General features: G+C 42.1%; 1 protein-coding gene across 1 annotated transcript in view; it reads left to right on the top strand.

Moving 5' to 3' along the window:
* The window catches only part of KLHL2 (kelch like family member 2), a 382,747-nt gene that overhangs the window by 328,121 nt on the left and 35,840 nt on the right, over window positions 1-18,786 (top strand). The window contains exons 10-11 of the mRNA XM_069243918.1: window positions 10,701-10,898; window positions 11,442-11,543. Of these exons, the coding sequence (XP_069100019.1) occupies window positions 10,701-10,898; window positions 11,442-11,543 (300 nt within the window). The remainder of the gene's footprint in view (window positions 1-10,700; window positions 10,899-11,441; window positions 11,544-18,786) is intronic.

Raw genomic sequence — 18,786 nt, forward strand, 5'->3', positions numbered from 1 at the left:
CAGCGGGGTGGGGCAGGCAGAAACAGCAACGGCGACACGGGCTGTCGAAGAGAGAAGCCGACACCCGCACCCAGGACCCCCACCGCATTCAGACCCACTGCACCAAACCCACAGTTCCACAAGTGCCTTGCAGCTCCTCACCTCCCACAGCCCCACAACCCACTGCCTCCTCTCACCTCACTGTCCCTGCGGCCTCCTCTACTCCTCCACTCCGCACCGCAGCCTCCTCAGCTGCCTTCGGTTCCGATACCAGCAACATCTGACTTGCGCTGACTTGGATTTCCAGTGTATATTTTTGAAACAGATATCGATGACAGCTCTTGATGGAAACACATGTTGACAAGATAGCAGCTACCTGTTTTGGGCTACTTTGGAACCTATGGAAAATGGTACTATTGCCACAACCAGCAAGAGGCTTTTTCTCAAATAGCTTGCTGTGCATTAAGAAAATAGAATTAAGGGCTGTGTCTACGAGATGTTGCCCCTGGCAGCTTTCTAATTTTCTGAGTAGGTTGTTTTAGCATCAGGTTACCTTCAAGGTGAAAGTACCGTTTTCTAAGTGTAATTAATAATAATGATTATGGTGTCAGAGAGGCACCTTTGATGCTGAGCCCACTGGAATTTCAAGTGACACTGCAAGACTTGCATGTGCTACCTGGTGTGTTTGCCAAAGAGAATGCCCCAAAGGTAAGAGGCCAAGATACCTCAGAGCCACTTTCACCTAAAGCCAGGATTGAAGCTGAACCATTGAGGTCATTGCCTGAATTACCTGGACTCATGGCTATGGGAGAAATGCCCTGAACTCTACCCTGTTCAGGATCGCCCCAATCAATGGAAGACTCTGTGAGGGGATCAGGTGGGACTTAGGCTTGTTTATGGTAAAACTTAGCAATATAAAAAATTCTGCCATCATTTGGAGGGGGTCCACAACAGACTGCTGTGAGCCTACTTTCGGCAGTCGGTCTTCAAGGTACTGGAATGCAAGAACTTCTGACCTCCAATGATGGTGCTGCAACCAGCGCCATCACTTTCATGAATACCTGAGGCTAAAGGGGAGCAGGACAAACTGGAAATGCTCCTATGCTACCTTGCACTTCAGAAGATTATGTGGGACAGATGACGCCGATATGTATGCATCCTCCAAGTCCCAGGGCACAATCCAGTCTCCCACATCCACAGCAGATAGGATCTGAGCCAATGTAAGCATTTAGAATTTTTCCATCCGCAAGAAGGTGTACAGTGGTCAGAGGTCCAAGATAGGCCTGAGATCCTAATCCTTTTTCGGAACAAGGAAAAAGTGAGAGTAACAACCCCCACCTTTCTCAGAGTCTTGTACCCTCTTTATGGCACCCTTGGTGAGCAACAGGCATATCTCCTGTAGAAGCATCGACAGAAGATCTGCAGAGATTTTTTCCGGAGTGGACAGAATATTGCGTGGGGGTGAGTGAAAAGGTAGGGTGTGGCCTCCTTGTAACATTTGTAAGAGCCATCTGTCAGATATTATGAATCACCAACTGGGAATAAAATGCAGGATCTAGCCTCCCACTAGGTGGGCATGCACCACTGTGGGTAAACTAAAGTGGTGTGGTGAAGGTTGTAGCAGGGGAAGAGGAGTTAGAAGACTGGTGTCCCTGCTGGCCTGCACGTGGTCTGTCACTTCCATGTCCGCTGCCCCAAACGAACTGGAATAACCGCTACATCACTTGCAGTAAAGACTGTCTCTGCCTAGATATTTACTAGCTCCTTGGAAGAGCCCCTAATTTTCCTGAACTGGACTGGTGCAGAAATTGTTTAGTAGGGGTCAGTAACTTTAAGGAACTGTTGCTGTGCTGCCTTTGAAGTGTTACAAAGCAGAGTCTACCTTCTGCTCAAAGAAACAAGATCCTTGAAGGTGCGTATCGATTAGCAAAGACTGGACATCACCAGAAAAACCAGTCATTCTCATCCAGGCATGTCTATGAAGGACAATACTAGTACTGACCACCTTGCCTATGTAATCCGTGGTTATCGGATTGACGGGAATTGCATACTTGGCCACGACCTGCCTGTTATGTATCATATAAGCAACAGAGGGGTACTTAGAGCTTCTGTGACCACTGACAAGATCTTGCTGGCCATGTTCAAAGGGTAATGTGTATATCAGCACAACAGGCAAACTGGACCCATTGAAAGTTAGAACAGGAAAACATATGTATGTCGAAGGTGTCACCTATCCAGAGAATTGGTAGGCAATGAATTAGGGTTCATCGTCTGGCTGTGGCCTTTTCCAAAAGGCTGTCTGGAGTAGGGTACTTGGTAAGAAAATCCACGTGACTAGGTGCCAGGTCCTGACTTCCGGCAACTACCTGTTCACAGAGGGACAAGAACATAGTTTCAACCCTGTAACTGTCAGCGTATTTGGTACGACATCATTAAATGGGATCAAGGGCTCAGATGTTTCCAGCTTAGACTGCAGGATTTCCATCAAAACATTTGTCTTGGTCTCAAAGTGGGAGCAGCTATAGTTCTAGTACCTCAACTGCTCTCCAAAGCACCACTGCAGACTCGGTATGGTGTTTTTTTTGTGGCTTGCGTGGCGAGTCAAGCTCTCTCTCACAAGAAGTATCAAGCCCACAAAGGACTTTTTGGTTTGAAGTATCCATCAGAACAGTGATTTAAATCATTTACTGTGTTTTCCAATATGTGCCTAGTGCAAAAATAAGTGCATATATTGACTTATAGATTTATTATTACTACGCCACGAGTACCTTGAAGATGTATGTACTTTGTAGGTACACATAGGTGGAGTTAGGTATAGAAAATCTTGACTTACTTACCTGTTGATATTTCATTTTAGATATCCTGTCCTGATATCGTGCCCAATTAATATTGTGATTTCTATGTTCATTCAGCACACCACATAATACCATACAAGCAGTGTATGGGTCCAGGAAAGTAAGATGCACCTTTGCTGATTCTTAAATTAAATCAGTAATGTATAAATTGAAGAGGACTGGTGCCAACACCTACTGCTCAAAAACACTTGTTTTACAATACACTGCCTTGCTGTGATCATTTTGTGCCACTTCCACCATGGCATATAAGTCTCCATACAGTTTATGCCTGGCAACCACATATCAGTGATCAACTTTGGAATGGTTTGGTTAAGGTCACTCCACTAGCCAGTTTTTCGTAGCACAAATCTGGAGTTATATTTTCTTTACTACCTCACAATGTTTAAAATCACATTGGGTATAGCAGCACCATAGAGTGCTATTATATGTGCCTCTCTGTCTGTTTCATTGATATTATTTCCACAATGCTTGAAGTAAGTGAGCTTAATACCAAAACAATAAACAGGTGCCTTTTATGCACAACCTAGTTTCATCCAAATTGTAGTTGCCAAAAATAAGCCACGTCAATCTTTTTAGGGCGTGCCCCCAAGAGTATACTCTGTCACAGAATTTATAATATATTTTTTTAATTTTACTTATTTCTTAAGCATGTGTTAACCATTAAGGCATCTGGCATTAGAAATGAGGTAATGGTGAAGGTTAAAATTACTAGGAGTTTTTAGAGCTTTCCTAAATTTCAGATGAGATTTTTAATATGAAGAGAGAGGATTTTTCCTGGGTTGTGGACCTAGACAGGATAAGGCTCGTCCTCGAAGTCTTGACTGTTTGAACCTTGAAATGGTGAACAGCATGTGGATATTGCATCGTAACTGTCTTCCAGTGATGGGAATGGTGCCACTGTGCACCTCCACTATTTACTAATTATTGCTCAAATTGGTGCACAAAATGCAGAATACATTTTTGAGTTCTTTATTCGTATTTACAAAAGAGAGCCCATATTTTAACTCACGTTTTAGCGTCTTGTCATGAATGGTTTCAACTCTAAAAGAAAGTTGTTAAATCGCAATTGAGTTTGCACCCTCACGATGCACTGCTAATTACCCCATTTATTACGTTACTTATAACATATTCTATGACATCTTTGATAACATCACTGCAGCATCTGAAACTACATAATTGTTGACAACACTATTCCTGGTGGGGGCTTGAGTTATGGTTAATTTAGAGCATGAGTTATAATTAGTTGAGATCAATGTAACTGGTGAATTTCAGTGTTTTGTTTTGTTAAAAATAGTATGTTTTAACTGACATGTTCAACTAACTAAAACATTCGTTTAACCTTTGGTTTTCACTGAATTTCTATGTTTGAGTGTGTGAGTGAATGTATGAGTGTGTGAATTGCTGTGTAAGCGTCTGTGTCTGTCAGTATCTGTGTGAGTGACAGTATGGGTGTGTTAGTGTGGATGTAAATGTCTATGTGGGTGTGCAGGTGGGTAAGTCACTGTATGTGTGGCAGGTTGTGTGGGTCTTTGAGTGTCTGTGAGAGTGGCTGTAAGGGTGCCTCAGTTGCTGGCTCTGTGGGCGTGTTGGTAGTTGTGTCAGTATCTGTATGCGTGTGTTAGTGTGGATGTAAATGTCTTTGTGGGTGCTTAATGGGGTGTGTGAATGTCTGTGTAGTTGGTGAGTGCACGTGAGAGTCACTGTATGGGTGTGTGAGTGCCTGTCTAGGTGTGTGAGTTTGTGTGTGTGTATCTGCATGGACGTATGAGTCTATCTGATTAGGCGTTTGCACGTGTAAATGGGTGTGTGACTGTATTGGTGTGTCAGTTGTTATGTGAGTGGCTCTGTGGGTGTGTCAGTGCCTGTGTGAATGACTCTATGAGTTTGTTAGTACATATGTAAATGTCTTTATGGGTGTGTAATTGGGTGTGTGACTGAGAGTGTGTGTATGTGTCTGTGTAGGCATGTGAGTGGGTGTGAGAGTGGCTGTATGGGTGAGTGAGTGGGTATGTGAATGACTGCAGGTATGTGAGAAGTGAGTGTATAAGTATGTGAGTGTGTGTATGAATGGCTGTATGGGAGTGTAAGTGGGTGTTTGACTGTGTAATTGGGTGTGTGTGTGTCTTTTTTTATTGTAGTCTGGAACACCCTCACAATATAAACTGATATAACAACATTGCAAGAACATATTTGTAAACCACATTACTCCAATAGATGGTGTCATTCATATGTCTGAAAAAGAAAAAACATATGAATTAGTTTTAAAATTTGTAAAACTAAAGAATAAACTTTGAATTTTTAACAATGCACAACTTCATAATAACAATAAATCACTTCAATGCTGTAATGCTCTGTTACAATAAGAATAAGCATTTAATTTTCCCTTTTTACCATTCTCAGTTTTTATACTTATACAGGTTAAATGATGTACTGCATAAAGATTCATCCTTGAACAGTGGGTTAAAAAAATTATATAGACTGTAAAAACATACCCCAAAGTGCACTGTATGTCACTGCATATTTCACTCACTACAATTTTTTTAACATTTTATTCATAATTGCTCTACTGATCTTAAGAAACATATGCTAAAAACGAGAAGCTCATCCTTAGTACTACTAGGTATATGTGGCTCACCACCAAAGTCAAAACCTTATAAAGATCTCTCCCTTGGTACGCTGCATAGTGTTCTAAATCCTGGTAATGCATGTACAATAACTAGACTATTCCACTTTTACGAATGTGATCCTTGTTAGAATTTTGGTTGCAAAAACAAAAGATTAGAATTTGGCAACTTCCAAGGCAATCTTTGTTTAAGTTTAAGGTTCCTGTCATTACATTCTGTCCATCCATTTCTACCTTTCAATGATCAGATCTAAAACTGACTCCTTCATGAAAAATGCAACAGAAGTGTATGTGTTTACCAGAAATAGATATTTGTCCTGCTTTAAAGCTAGTAAACTCAGTATGTAACTTACTACTGTCTGCTCTGTATCATTGTAGCATTAAAGCAACATACTTCTCACTTCTTGCTACATGTAAAGTCAACAGAACATGTGTTTGGCAATTTGGGCATACATTATTTTGAATAGCCTTTTTCACTAATGTGTGAAAACCTACACTTTTGGAATCTGGTAACAGTAAATAAATAAAATGCTCCAATTCTATTTGTGTAGTTGATGTGTATGAGCAACCTTCACATTTATGGTGTCATGAGTAACTAAGTCCAAACAAGTCATTTATAGGTATCTCTTCTTCTTCTAAGACACCAAATATCATCATAAAAAAATCCTGTGCATCCTTTTCAGTATTTTGTGTAAGCTGTACAGATCGCCTGCATAGCTCTATCGTATCTCAAATTACTGAGGCAGAATGTATTTACGTTCCTTCAGTATGCAGACAGTTCAACAATCTACACAGTACAGAACACATTATCTTCTGTTTTGTCTCCTGAATTGCATCTACAACACAAGATAATGCAACCAAAATGTTTACCACGGCATTAACATATATAGTTCTCAGAGATACCTCACTTCTCAGCCCTCTTGATGGTAAGAATATTTCGTCTTTGTAATAAGGAGACTGGATTACATAATGTTTCAGGGCTTCTCTGTTCAACCCTCCTGCTAATTTTGTAAGAGGTTCATAAGTAAAAAGATAGATATGTTGTTCAGACGGACCCTGTATGTTGGTTATCAGCTGCTAGGTATATTCTTTTAATTAAACCTTATCTTATGAGCTCTTTGTACAGCACAGGGTAGGTTTGTTGACTGAAGGCTGTACCTGTATGATGTTGGCAAGTGTAAGTGCAGTGTCGCTATTATATGCTCTTGCTTGTAAGAGCTAGGAAATCTAGCTCTGGTGTCATAAGCTTAAGAACTCTGTGTGACCCAAGAGATACCTTTGCTCTCATCAGGTGCCTGAACCTGTATGAGTTGTGTAGCCTGGATCATACCATTTGCTATAGAAGGTAGAACATAGAATAGACAAGACGAAGATCACCACAAGAACTGGAACTTCACCAGTGTATCATCACGCTAACAAATATCTAGGGGAAAGCCTTGTTAAAAGTATAAGTATTTGAGTATTTGAGTCTGTAGTACTCGGCTGTGCCTGGACACACTCTCAGCTGCACTTAAAGAGAAGATAAAAAACAGAATCTGAATACCTTTAAATTAGTACAAAATGGAACTGAGCCAGCCACAAGGCTGATAAGTAGGGTAGTCAAAAAAACTCATTTATGAGGGTCAGGGAGAGAGGCAAGGAATTCAGAGTTTTAATGATGCTAGCTTATAAGCATCTTCCTCCATACATCAGTAACACACACTTAGCTATTGATGCTTGTCACATCTGATGATATCAGCATGCAGCAGAGTGAGGTTGTAGTGTGACAGACTAAGGGCCTGATTTAGATCTTGTCCGTATTACCGCCATGGTGGCAGACCAAGTATGCCGTCAAGTAGATAGTGTTCGGACCGCCGTATTTACATGCATTGAGCTGCCAACCACCACATGGGAATGCTCTTCCTAGCCATCAGGCTGGCAAATTCCCATCAACCATATTTAGATATCACAGTTCTGCAGGCGGTGTACTGTCGGTGGATTGCTGATGGAGGGAGGCCATCGCGGGACCCAATGGACATCATACAATAGCAGTGGCTATGGAAGAGTGATATGTTACACACACACACACTATCCCTTAGCCATATGTCCCCCCCTGAACTACACAACACACTACATACATACTATTATCCAGGGCCATTTCACCACAACTCAACATATACTTGCCAGAAACACACAATACATACATCCATGACACAACATACACACACTTTTGACAGTACACCCACACACGACACAACCAACACAACTACACACTCATCTACACAAACATGAAAACACCACTACACACATCACAACAACGACCACCACACATCAGCACTTGAATGTTACACACCGCAACACAACACACAACCAAAATACACAACAATATCAGACCAATATGCAAGTACCACACAATCTGACACAACCACATCATCAACTCCAGCTTCTTTCACCTCAACCAGCCAAGCTATTACACATACATACACTTACTGACTCACATACACAACTGGAAGCACAAATCACAGGTAGGGTCCCCTTGCCATGTGCACTAATAGACATAGTTGACAAGTGTGAATGTTATGTCATTGTGGTGCCAGCATTCATTTGGCAATGAATACTGACACCAAAGTAATATCTGCGTATGGTTGCAATATGTGCCTTGTTCTAACATATTCCCATACATGTTCGACACAATTGTGTTCCCGAAATATGCATGTCACAGTAATTTAAAAAAAATTAGTGTGGCATGTATATGACTGCAGTGGTCTCAAGCTCATGTGCAGTGACCGCATCATGTAGGCTGGCAATGTGGATTCCCTACCTTCAAGTCCGACGACGAGACCGTTGTATTTTCTCCATGGCAGCAGCAATGGAAGGTCTTGAACAGTCATGTCCACTCGAATATGTAAGTGGAATCTGGAAAAAAGGTAGGTTTTTACCTCATTTGCCCCCCAATCCGCCAATTCAGGTGTGGAGGTGGCACCGCCACAGTTGCCTTGGCTAGAAGGCACATCCAAATCTGCTCATCGGGAAGGGTGGCTGAAGTTCTGCCATCATACACTTTCTCCTATGGCACCGTCAACGCGCTTGGGAAGTTCAGGCTAAGTTGGCGGGACTCGGTGGGTTATCAGCTATGAGACTGCCAACATCTAAATTGGCCTGTCAGACCACCTAGTGGGCGGATGGGTTTTCTGTTGAAAAATTGATGGTGGGACCATTATCGGCAAGATCTGAATCAGGCTCTATGTTGTTAATTTCAATTATCCCTACAATGTTCTGTATGTATAAAGCATCCTTTAGAATAAGCAAGTTGCTCAACAGGACACCAATGTGCAGCTTTCAGGGAGACTTACAGTGATGTTCAGATTTATTTTATAAATACACACTATTTTTCATGTTGGAAAGAAACATGCCTAACCCATGTTTTTCAGTCATCTGGCTACCTTTGCAGTACATATGAAAAGGAAATGGTCATTGAATTGAGTTGTGACCTCATCAGAGTCACAGAACGCATACATGTTTAGAAAAAAAATGCAGTCAAATACCTATTTGGGAAGACATCACCAACTAGAACCTCCCTTAGAAGTATGAACCTTTGCCCCTGTATTGCATATGTACATATATAGAAAACAGAACAAAATAAGCTTTTCTTGCATGACTCTGATTTTAACATCGTCCATCTGAAAATAAAATGTTGCCACATTCATAAACCCATTAACAACGCTTTTAACTCATTTGCTTCCTCTGACAGAGTCAGGAAGCCATAGGAGGCAGTCTAATGTGCAGCGGATATAGATGCTGAATGCAGGCTGGCCTGTGGCTCTGTCTTTCGATTAAGGACAGAAAGGAGAGAAAGCAGCAACAAAAGAGCTTTTATAAAACATAGATACAGCAAATACTTCGGGCAAAAGTTACAGAGAGAGTTAACACCCCTAGCCCTTCACAGTAAATCTCTCTCCTGGGATTCCAGCTGTTGCTACTTTTGCAACCATTAATTCATTCTAAATTGTCCCCATGATAACCCGTATATGAGAGGAGTTATCCGCTAGCCAATTATATAACTTAGTGCATGCTCGCTCCTCATCCCTTTGCCTCCACGCACTCCACTTGTGCCCACTGACCTTGGTTCACCAACATGCCAGTGGAACTGGCATACCATTTTCTTTGACTTCCCTGATGACATCACGGATTTGACCCTCTGTGTCCCTTCCGGCTCTTTACAGAATCCTATTTTCTGCCAGCAGGCCAGATTAGAGACGAAGACTGGAAACTAAAGCAACTAAACATGGCGCTAAGAGTTCTACTGACAATCTATTCTGGGGGTGGCATTTCTAGAGACACAGGGCAGACTAGTGTGCAGCTGGTGTGGCACAGGTAGACAAGGGCTTCGAGAATTTGCCAAATTACACAGAATTCATTTATGACAATATATTTGACTAGACGCTTGGCCCATTTATGAGTTCCTTGTCACTACAGATGACACTGTCCGATGCCTATCTACTGTTCCAGTGATCACCACTGATTTACTCAACTCGAGTTGAAACGTCTGTTTTACTGACTGAGGTCGTAGACTCACTTTGAGATAAGAGCATTTCAGGGATTGTTTTGATCTATAGCTCTTAGTGTAATGTGGTTTGAAATAGTTCAGAAATCTGTCATTTTACTTGTAATTGGTACAGTTTTCGGTTGTCACAGCATTCCTAACTTTTACTTTGGGTTGTGAAATGCGAAATGTATGTCATTTGGCTTATAGTGGAGTTAATCTGTTATAATACATGTCTCTTCACTAGCATTGGGTTCCTCTTTTCTATTCTAGTTGCGGATTACTTTGTGTATGTACCGGTCAATTACTGAGTGTTCATTCTGTTAGGTATCTGACATAACTGATAAATGAGTCTCTAGGCACCACTGTTTTGTATGTTGTTGCATTACCCAAGGTTTTTGGGTATATGGGTTAGTCCTGGGATATAACCACTACATTCTGTTCTTGGTGACTCCTGAGATTAGGAACGCCAAAAGCACAGCCGGAAGACTAATTGAAGCCTGTGCCTACAATTTTTTTCACTTTTAAGTTTCTGTAGGCTGACAGAAATTTTAGTGGAACGAATAAAAGCGTGGGAAGTTAATATTTGGCTAACCAAATTTAGGTACCGTGTGAAAAAGTCTACAAATGTTTTATTGGCTCAATGTTAAAACGCAGGTGCAGAGGATACTGGGTAATATCACGTACAGAGTGATGCAAATGCTGTCAATCCTTCTTGCAGGTGTGGTGTACCTTCATGGCTCAGTGTATGCTGTGGGTGGCTTCAATGGCTCATTGAGAGTTCGCACAGTAGATGCATATGACCCGGTAAAGGACCAGTGGACAAACATGGCTAACATGCAAGACCGAAGAAGCACTCTAGGCGCTGCGGTGATGAATGGACTCCTCTACGCTGTGGGAGGGTTTGATGGAAGTACAGGTAATTGTGTGTATTCTGATGCTGCTAGCATGTTTATGCAGAACAGGCAAGTGCTGATAAAGAGAGCCAACGGGGTTTGTGGTATGATGATTCAGTTTCACTTTGTAATTTGTCCTTATTAAGCTGGACATTCCAACAAACATGAATCAAATTTGAGGAAAAACTTCCAATAACATGCTCCATCCCTTCGTTCTAGTAGTAGTAGAATTTCTAGGATTCCCTTGATTCACCTCTCCCCGTAGGGTATTATAGTTTTCCCTAATCAAGAAGAGTACAGTATGCAAAAGCTGTTGGTATTTTTGTTCTTATGTTGTTAAAAAAGCAAGTAGTACACAGGCATATGTAAATAACAGATTGACTGATTCTGCACAAGTATTCACAGATAAAGGCTAAGCCAACCATTTTGTTCCCCTGCTCTCTGAAAGAATTTACCTTGTTCCTCTACAGAATGCTTAATAATCATACAATTGTAAGAAAATAAAAAAGAAATGGCTTTATTGTACCGGTTTAAAGAACGGAGAATGAACGTATATTTTATTTCAGGTTTGGCAACAGTTGAAGTCTATAATACCAAGGCCAATGAATGGTTTCATGTTGCTCCAATGAACACCAGGAGAAGCAGTGTTGGAGTCGGTGTTGTTGGCGGTAAATATGACTAAATATTCATTAAAGCACATCAGTCCTATGTGCGTAACCATTTGCTCTTAAGTCATATGTTTTGATTGCAACATTATTCATTAGAGGTTACCGCTTGTATTTTTTCGCATCTGCAACTACATTTACTTCATCACACAGGAAGAATAGAAGAGGCCTCTAAAATTGGGTCCCTAACTTAATTATGTTAATTAAATAATAAAATTGCAAATGGTTGTGACCAACAGAAGACTAATGAGGCTTTCACAAAAATCACATATAACTTGTACTGTACAATGCAGTGTGTGCTCCGGTGATTAAAAGGGTGAAGTTGTAGCCCAGGAGGTGTGATGTAATATTACACACTGGCCCAATCGCCTTAAAAGCCAGTCTCCTGCCGACGACTCAGCCTTGGCCAGGGCAAAGGAAGCTTTCTCGATTTCGTACATCCCGGATCATAAAAAGATTTCCATGGCTGCAGCTTTTTTCTTAGTTTTGCAACGTGATTTGCAATAATCTTAAGGCACAGGGTTAGAGCGGAATGAAGGCACTTTTGGGCTCCCCTTTCACAGACTACTTGGTTTGGGTCTATGCCCACCTCTAAGTAGTAATAAGTATTCTTTATTCGGTTATAAAAACCATAAAAGAAGCACAATACAGAATACAAAATAAAAATCATAAAAACATGAATATGAAGTAATAAATAGTAGAAACGGCTGAGCTTGTTCAAGAATCAATTAGACTCTATATATCATATACTCAGTACTGTCAGCCAAATATACATAAAACCTGCATTATTACATTGCTTTCTCCCCAGTGCATTACTTAATTACAGCAAGCTGACTGCTTAACCTCTCTGCCCATAGTCTTCCTCTGTGGTTCTGCAAAGTGCATGTGCAATCAAATAAGTATCCCAAAACATAAAAACAAGTTAACACCGGACTTGAATACTGACACATTAGAGCCAGCACATCACTTGACACCCTGTTTTAACATCTTGCTCCTTAATCGCCAAGCGTACAAAAAGAATCTAGATAATGCAAACACTAGCCACTCAGTACTATCACCTTTAAGTGTCTTTGAGATGCCTTGTGCCTAGGGACTTGCCAGATTTTTCTAGGTGCTGCATAAGAGGGACAGAAGAATAAGAAGTGATCTTCTGTTTAGACAGTAGCCATACAGTTGGGACAGGTTGCTACGATTTGAGAGCTGTTCCACCTGCTGCAAAAATCATTTACCCTCAGAATGCCATATTTAAATTCTAAAAACAGTGATTTTACGTGTGGCAGTTCAATACAGTTAAAGAAGAACTCCTTCTTCTTGGTATCCTTAAAATCTAGAAACCTCCCATTAAGTAATCCTACAGCATTACTATGCAACCTGTTCTCAAGGAAATAGCTCCAATATCTCTTCTTCGAGGGAATCAAGTTGGATTTCTGTATATGTTCAGGTTTATTCCAATAGTCTTGCATTTCCAACCTATACAGCCATGTTCTAAGATAGTTGAACCACATTATTTTGGCCCCTGGATCAAGTGCTCTTAGTTCACTAAATGACTACCTCAAAGGGAGAGGTGAATTGTTACTCCAAAGTCTTATCCAGTATGCCAGTGGCCTAGATGCTGCCACATGCGCTATATTTTCTAGGCCGGAATCCAATCATACTGGAATGAAGGGTGAGTTGAAGGGCAGGAATAGATTTTATATAATTATTTACCTACTTTTCAAGGCTCCAGCCTTACAGAAACCCTATATTTCTGCTCCATGAAGTGCAGCTACAACTCCCTTTGCACTATGAATTTCTAGTGATAGTGTGATTGGTCTATAAGTTGAAGCTTTCAACTTCTTGGCAATTGAAGGACCTGCATGCTGCAAGGTAAGTTGGCTTTTGGCTAACTGGGGGTCCATGATAATGTATTTGCAAGCCTAATCCCTAATTAGTCAAAATTATTGACTTGCTCTAATGTTTTAGCTCCTATCAGAATCTTGCCTTAAAATTTTTTGTGTGGGTTATATGTCATAAATTTCATTTTTGAAATATTTAATTATTGTTGTGAAGCCTTGTTAAAATATGTAGCATGTTAGGCAGGATCCCCATCTTCTAATGTCCGGCCCACAGTTTAGCCCTGGGTATAACTTTGAATGCCACCCGCAGGTCTACAAATACTATGGAAATATGTTCCCTCTTAACTGTCACATATTTTCACAGTATTAGGAAGAATTGGAAAATTTGGTCCACAGTACTTGTGTTGACTCTAAAACTTGCTTGTAGTGGACAAAACATGTGTTCTTCTTCCATCCACAATTGGATTCTAACTAGTAGCTGTCGACAGAATAGTTTATCTGAGATGTCAGTGAAGCTAATTGGCCTGTAATTTCCTTGGTCTTCGATGTCCCCTTTCTTATAGAAAGGCACTACTTCTACATACAACCATGAGTCCGGTATATCAGCTCCCCTGGAAATGGCGTTGAATGTTTGGTTCAAAATATGATCCCAGACTCCTGGTTCAGAGGCATAAAAATCTCCCGGGATTTTATTAAGTCCCCATGATTCACCTTTACTTACGTTACCTAGAACCTACATAGTTTCCACCTTTCTGAAAGTAATTGGATCTATCTCCCCCCAGTGGCTATTATGACCCATGTGCTCCCAGTGGTTTGGTTCAAGATTTGAACTGACATTTTCTGATTAGAATATACTAAAATGTACCCGAGTCAATGGCTGAATATGATGGTCTTCTCCCTTGATTTGTGAAAGTGTACGTTTCAATAGTAAATGCCAGAACTGCCTGCTATCCTTTGTCAATGCTGCCTTAGTTAGGTCTCTATCCATAACTCCTTGTCCCATTTCTTTTTGGCATCCTGCTGACTCTGCCTATAATTTCTCAGTTTCTCCTAAACAACCTCCCTGAGTCAACTTTTAATGTTACTCATTAGATAGTCCCTTGCTGCTTTACAAATATGGTCCTACCAGGGCCCTTTGGCCGAGCTGATTGCTTTGCACCTCACCCGCCTCAGAGGAATATCTTAATCTTCTCTAACAGACTAGTGACATTATCCACAATATTGTGATCCTTGCTATTTAACTCCCTCCAGGGGATCAAAGCATAAAAAATGATTGTGTAATTTATTGCTTGAGTTTCATCAACCTTTTCAGTCCCGTGCCACTTTACCCTTCTCCTGTTGTTACTCACTACAGTTGGGATCTGTTTTTCTTGTTCTGATTGACCATTAACAGAAATGGACATTTGGTCAAGCTCTCATGGTAAAGCATTGTGGTCACTGTCTAAATGTTCAATCACATCCTTATCCCTCTCATAATGCCACAGGTTCACATCCAGCAGGATATAATATATCCTAGTTTTGCTACTGACCCTTTTAAATGTATGGCTCAGACCCCTGTCAGATGGGGTCTGACCGTTGCAGGCTTGCAGGCCATACTTAAGTATAAGAGTGGCAACCTGCAATGCAATTTTTGTGTTTCTAACGTAATTAGTGTTGTCCAAACTAGGGATTCCTCTTTCCTGATCTTCGTCCATCATTAACCCAGTCATTATTTCCTAGGGCTCAAATGTTGTGTTGAAGTCACACGCTAACAGGAAGTAGCTTGAACCACCATCTTGTTCTAAGTAATCATCTAAAGCTAATAGGGAAGGTGAGTCCTATTGAATTTAGGTGAACCTGTTATAGATGTAAATCAGAAGAAGGGATTGCTTCCACTTGTTTACTTTGAGGCTTAGCCCTAGTATATCTACAGATTTAATATCTACCTGTCTGATGGTACAATTCAACGATGACTGAACCGAAATAACTAAACCTGGTCTACCTGAGGGGGGAAGGATGAGCTTCAATACTATAATGAAAAAACTACACTCCGTAAACTGGCTGGTTGGCCCATGTTTCTTGCATAAAACAAATATGGAGTGAGTCAAGAAAATGTCCCCACTCTAAACTATTTATCTTAGTTTTCAGTCTGCTAAATTCCAAGAGACTATCTTCTGCTTGGAAGTTTCTTGTTTAATCCTTGAGGTTGATAGTGCCAGGAATTGCCCTCTCTCGGAATCAGCTGCTATTAGGTTATTAAGTGGCCCTGAGTATGTAATAATATTAAATGCCGAGCCCTCACCCCCATCTACAGTTTTTAAACTCTGGGGTGACAATCCGTCCTCTGGTCAAACTCCCTCAATAGGAGCAGTCCTCGTAGCTTGTTGTCAACTAAAGTCCCTTGGCCAACAGTTTCTAAGAAAGGTACCGAGGGGGTGGTTGCTTTATCCTTAGGTTGCCTGCTCTCATCTGGTTAATTAAATTTAAACTGAATCTTGGAGCTGTTCGGGGAAGTGTTCATTGGTCTAGGATTACCAGACCAACCCGAAGTGATTCATCAAATAGATCGCAGATTAATTAGTCATTCCTGTCGTTATAATGGCAGTGCCAAACAGCTCAAAAGTCTGATCTAATAAATGATCTACAGTGTCTAACCTGCCAAATCCAGTATCTAACTTTGTTAACCAGGGACTTTCTGGTCTCTCAAGCACTTTGTGCCAATTTAGGAACATTCAACATGTAGATCTTTTTCCCCGTGGCACCCTGTCGGCTATTGAAACCTAGAGTGGGAGCAGTCCATTACTTCATTCGCCGGGGTGTCTCCCCTCTCGCTAAGCGTTAATTTCTGCCCTAAATGCCAGTTTCCTAAGGGTGTCTGTATCTTGACTATTGCGTTATTTTGCTTCAGCCCCTGGTGTATTGGTGTATTAAAGCTCTGGTAATCATTGCATAACATTGCATAACTGCATGGTGGGATCTATATTTACCCTCTACTCATGTACATGGGAACGCAAGTTGCTTAGTCTGGGATGCGTCTGAGCCCGTTATCTCCCCATGTATGCTCTCAAATTAATGTGTAGTGGTCTACTAGTCTGCTTTAATAATTTATTACCACTATCCCCCAAGTTTGCATACTCCTCTCTTGGACCTCTGTGCAAATCTGTTTCCCCAGCCTTGTTCCCTATTATCGGAGGGATAAGCACTTTATATCTTTTCCCAATTGTATTCTCACATTTGTCAATTCAATTTGTTTACCTCGCTCCAGCATTTACAATTAATACAGACTTCATTTGTGTTAGATTTAGAATTGTTACTTCGTTGCGTATTCTTGTCAGAGCTTCCATTCTCGTCATTCTCATTCTCTGTCAACAACAGTGGGGTAAATTTGATTTGAGCACTCAACCTCAACTTCAAAATGTGCTCCCTCTCTTTGAGTCCTCTCTCATCTCACTTAGAGATGTGCACTCCATTGAGACTGAAACAGCTGCCTCTGTCCCAGATCCAGTGTCATTCAAGTTCAGGGTCGCCACTGTTGCACAATTTGAGGACACAAGCAGAGCTTGTTGCTGATCCCTCAAATCAGTGGGCACTATGTTTCCCTTTTTTTCTTTATAAATATCTCTGGAACCTTGGTAGCCCTTTCAGTACCGCTAGGCAACGTCTCCTTAATTAGTAGTGTTTTGACCTCCTCAGTGAGATTATCAATATTTTCTATCATGCAGTTTTTGGCTGCATTATTGGTTAATCATTATTTGACTTTTATCACCCCTTATGGACTCCCTTTGGCCTTCTTTTTCCCCAATCTTTGAATACTAGGCTACACTTAAGTCTCAAGCAGTAAGAGCAAGTAACTTACAGTACCACTGAAGGGCCCAAGGCAACAGATGTCAGAGGCGGGGCCCAGCCCAGCCTCCTCCAGGCTCCGATGGGTGCAGACAGGCCTGCTCTTGACCCAATCTTTGCCCGGGTTCTTCCCACGGCACAGGATTGTTGGTACTTTAAATAGCACGTGGAGACTGCAGGACTCTTGGGGCAGAGCAAAGGTCAGGGCAGGGTGAGTGCTGGGAGACTAAGTAGCACCCCTGCATGAGCCAAATATCCAGATTGGGTATCCCACGGTGCAGGATTGTCGACTCTTTAAATAGTGCATGGAGACTGCAGGTCAGACCAGCCCCTCCTCCCTGGGGACAGAGAACAGGTCCGGGCAAGGTGAGTGCTGGGGGATGAAGTCCCACCCCAGCACGAGCCAAATGTCCAGATTGGGTGTCCTGCAGCGCGGACCTGTTGGTGCCTTAAATAGTGCGTGGAGACTGCAGGTCAGGCCAGCCCTTTCTCTCTGGGGGCAGAGCAAAGGTCAGGGCAAGGTGAGTGCTGGGGGACGAAGTCCCACCCCAGCACGAGCCACATGCCCAGAGAGGGCATCGCGTGGTGCAGGATTGTTGGCGTTTTAATTACTGAATGGAGACTGCAGGTCAGGCCAGCCCCTCCTCCCTGAGGTCAGAGCAAAGGTCAGGGCAAGGTGAGTGCTGGGGGACGAAATGCCACCCCAGCAAGAGCCAAATGTCCAGGTCAGGCATCCTGCAGCACAAGATTACCTGCGCTTTAAATAGCGCATGGAGACTAAGGTCAGGTCAGCCCCTCCTACCTGGGAGCAGAGCAAAGGTCAGGGTAAGGTGAGTGCTGGGGGACGAAGTCCCACCCCAGCATGAGCCAAATGTCCAAATTGGTCATCCTGCTGCGCGGGATCGTCAGTGATCTAAATAGTGTGTGGAGACTGCAGGTCAGGGCAAACTTTCCTCCCTGGAGGGAGAGCAAAGGTCTCCAGATGAGTGCTTGGGAACGAAGTCCCACCCGAGCATGAACTAGATGTCAAGATTGGGCATCCTGCGGTAAGGGATTGTTAACGCTTTAAATAGCGCATGGAGACTTCAGGTAAGGCCAGCCCTTCCTCTGTGGGAGCAGAGCAAAGGTTAGGATAAGGTGAGTGCTGGGGGACGAAATCCCACCACAGTGCGAGCAAAATGTTCAGATCGGGCGCCCTCCACCTCTGAGTATCTATCATATACTATTCAAATCTATGAATTCCATGAAGTCTAATTGCCATCCATATGTCTATTTCACCTATGAGAAGTAACCATGGATGGCACAGAGTAAATCTCATGATTAGCTGTTCTCTCTGAATGTTAGAGCTGATAAAAGGGCAACCTGATGTCTCTGAGAACCCACCTGGGCATGGGTCCGGTCAATAGGATGTCTCACCAGAGACTTTAAACTGCTGGTGTACTTGTGACACACAAACATCCATGACTAGCAAAGCCCCATGACTGGGAATGGGTTTCCCAGGGCCTTAATCAGCTTGGAGAGCAGAGGCTCCTGGGAGGCCCAACCCCCACCCGAACACTGTAATGACCTTCACCACATTTGCTTTCATG

Source organism: Pleurodeles waltl, chromosome 1_2, assembly GCF_031143425.1.
Source record: "Pleurodeles waltl isolate 20211129_DDA chromosome 1_2, aPleWal1.hap1.20221129, whole genome shotgun sequence".
NCBI classification, from domain to species: domain Eukaryota; kingdom Metazoa; phylum Chordata; class Amphibia; order Caudata; family Salamandridae; genus Pleurodeles; species Pleurodeles waltl.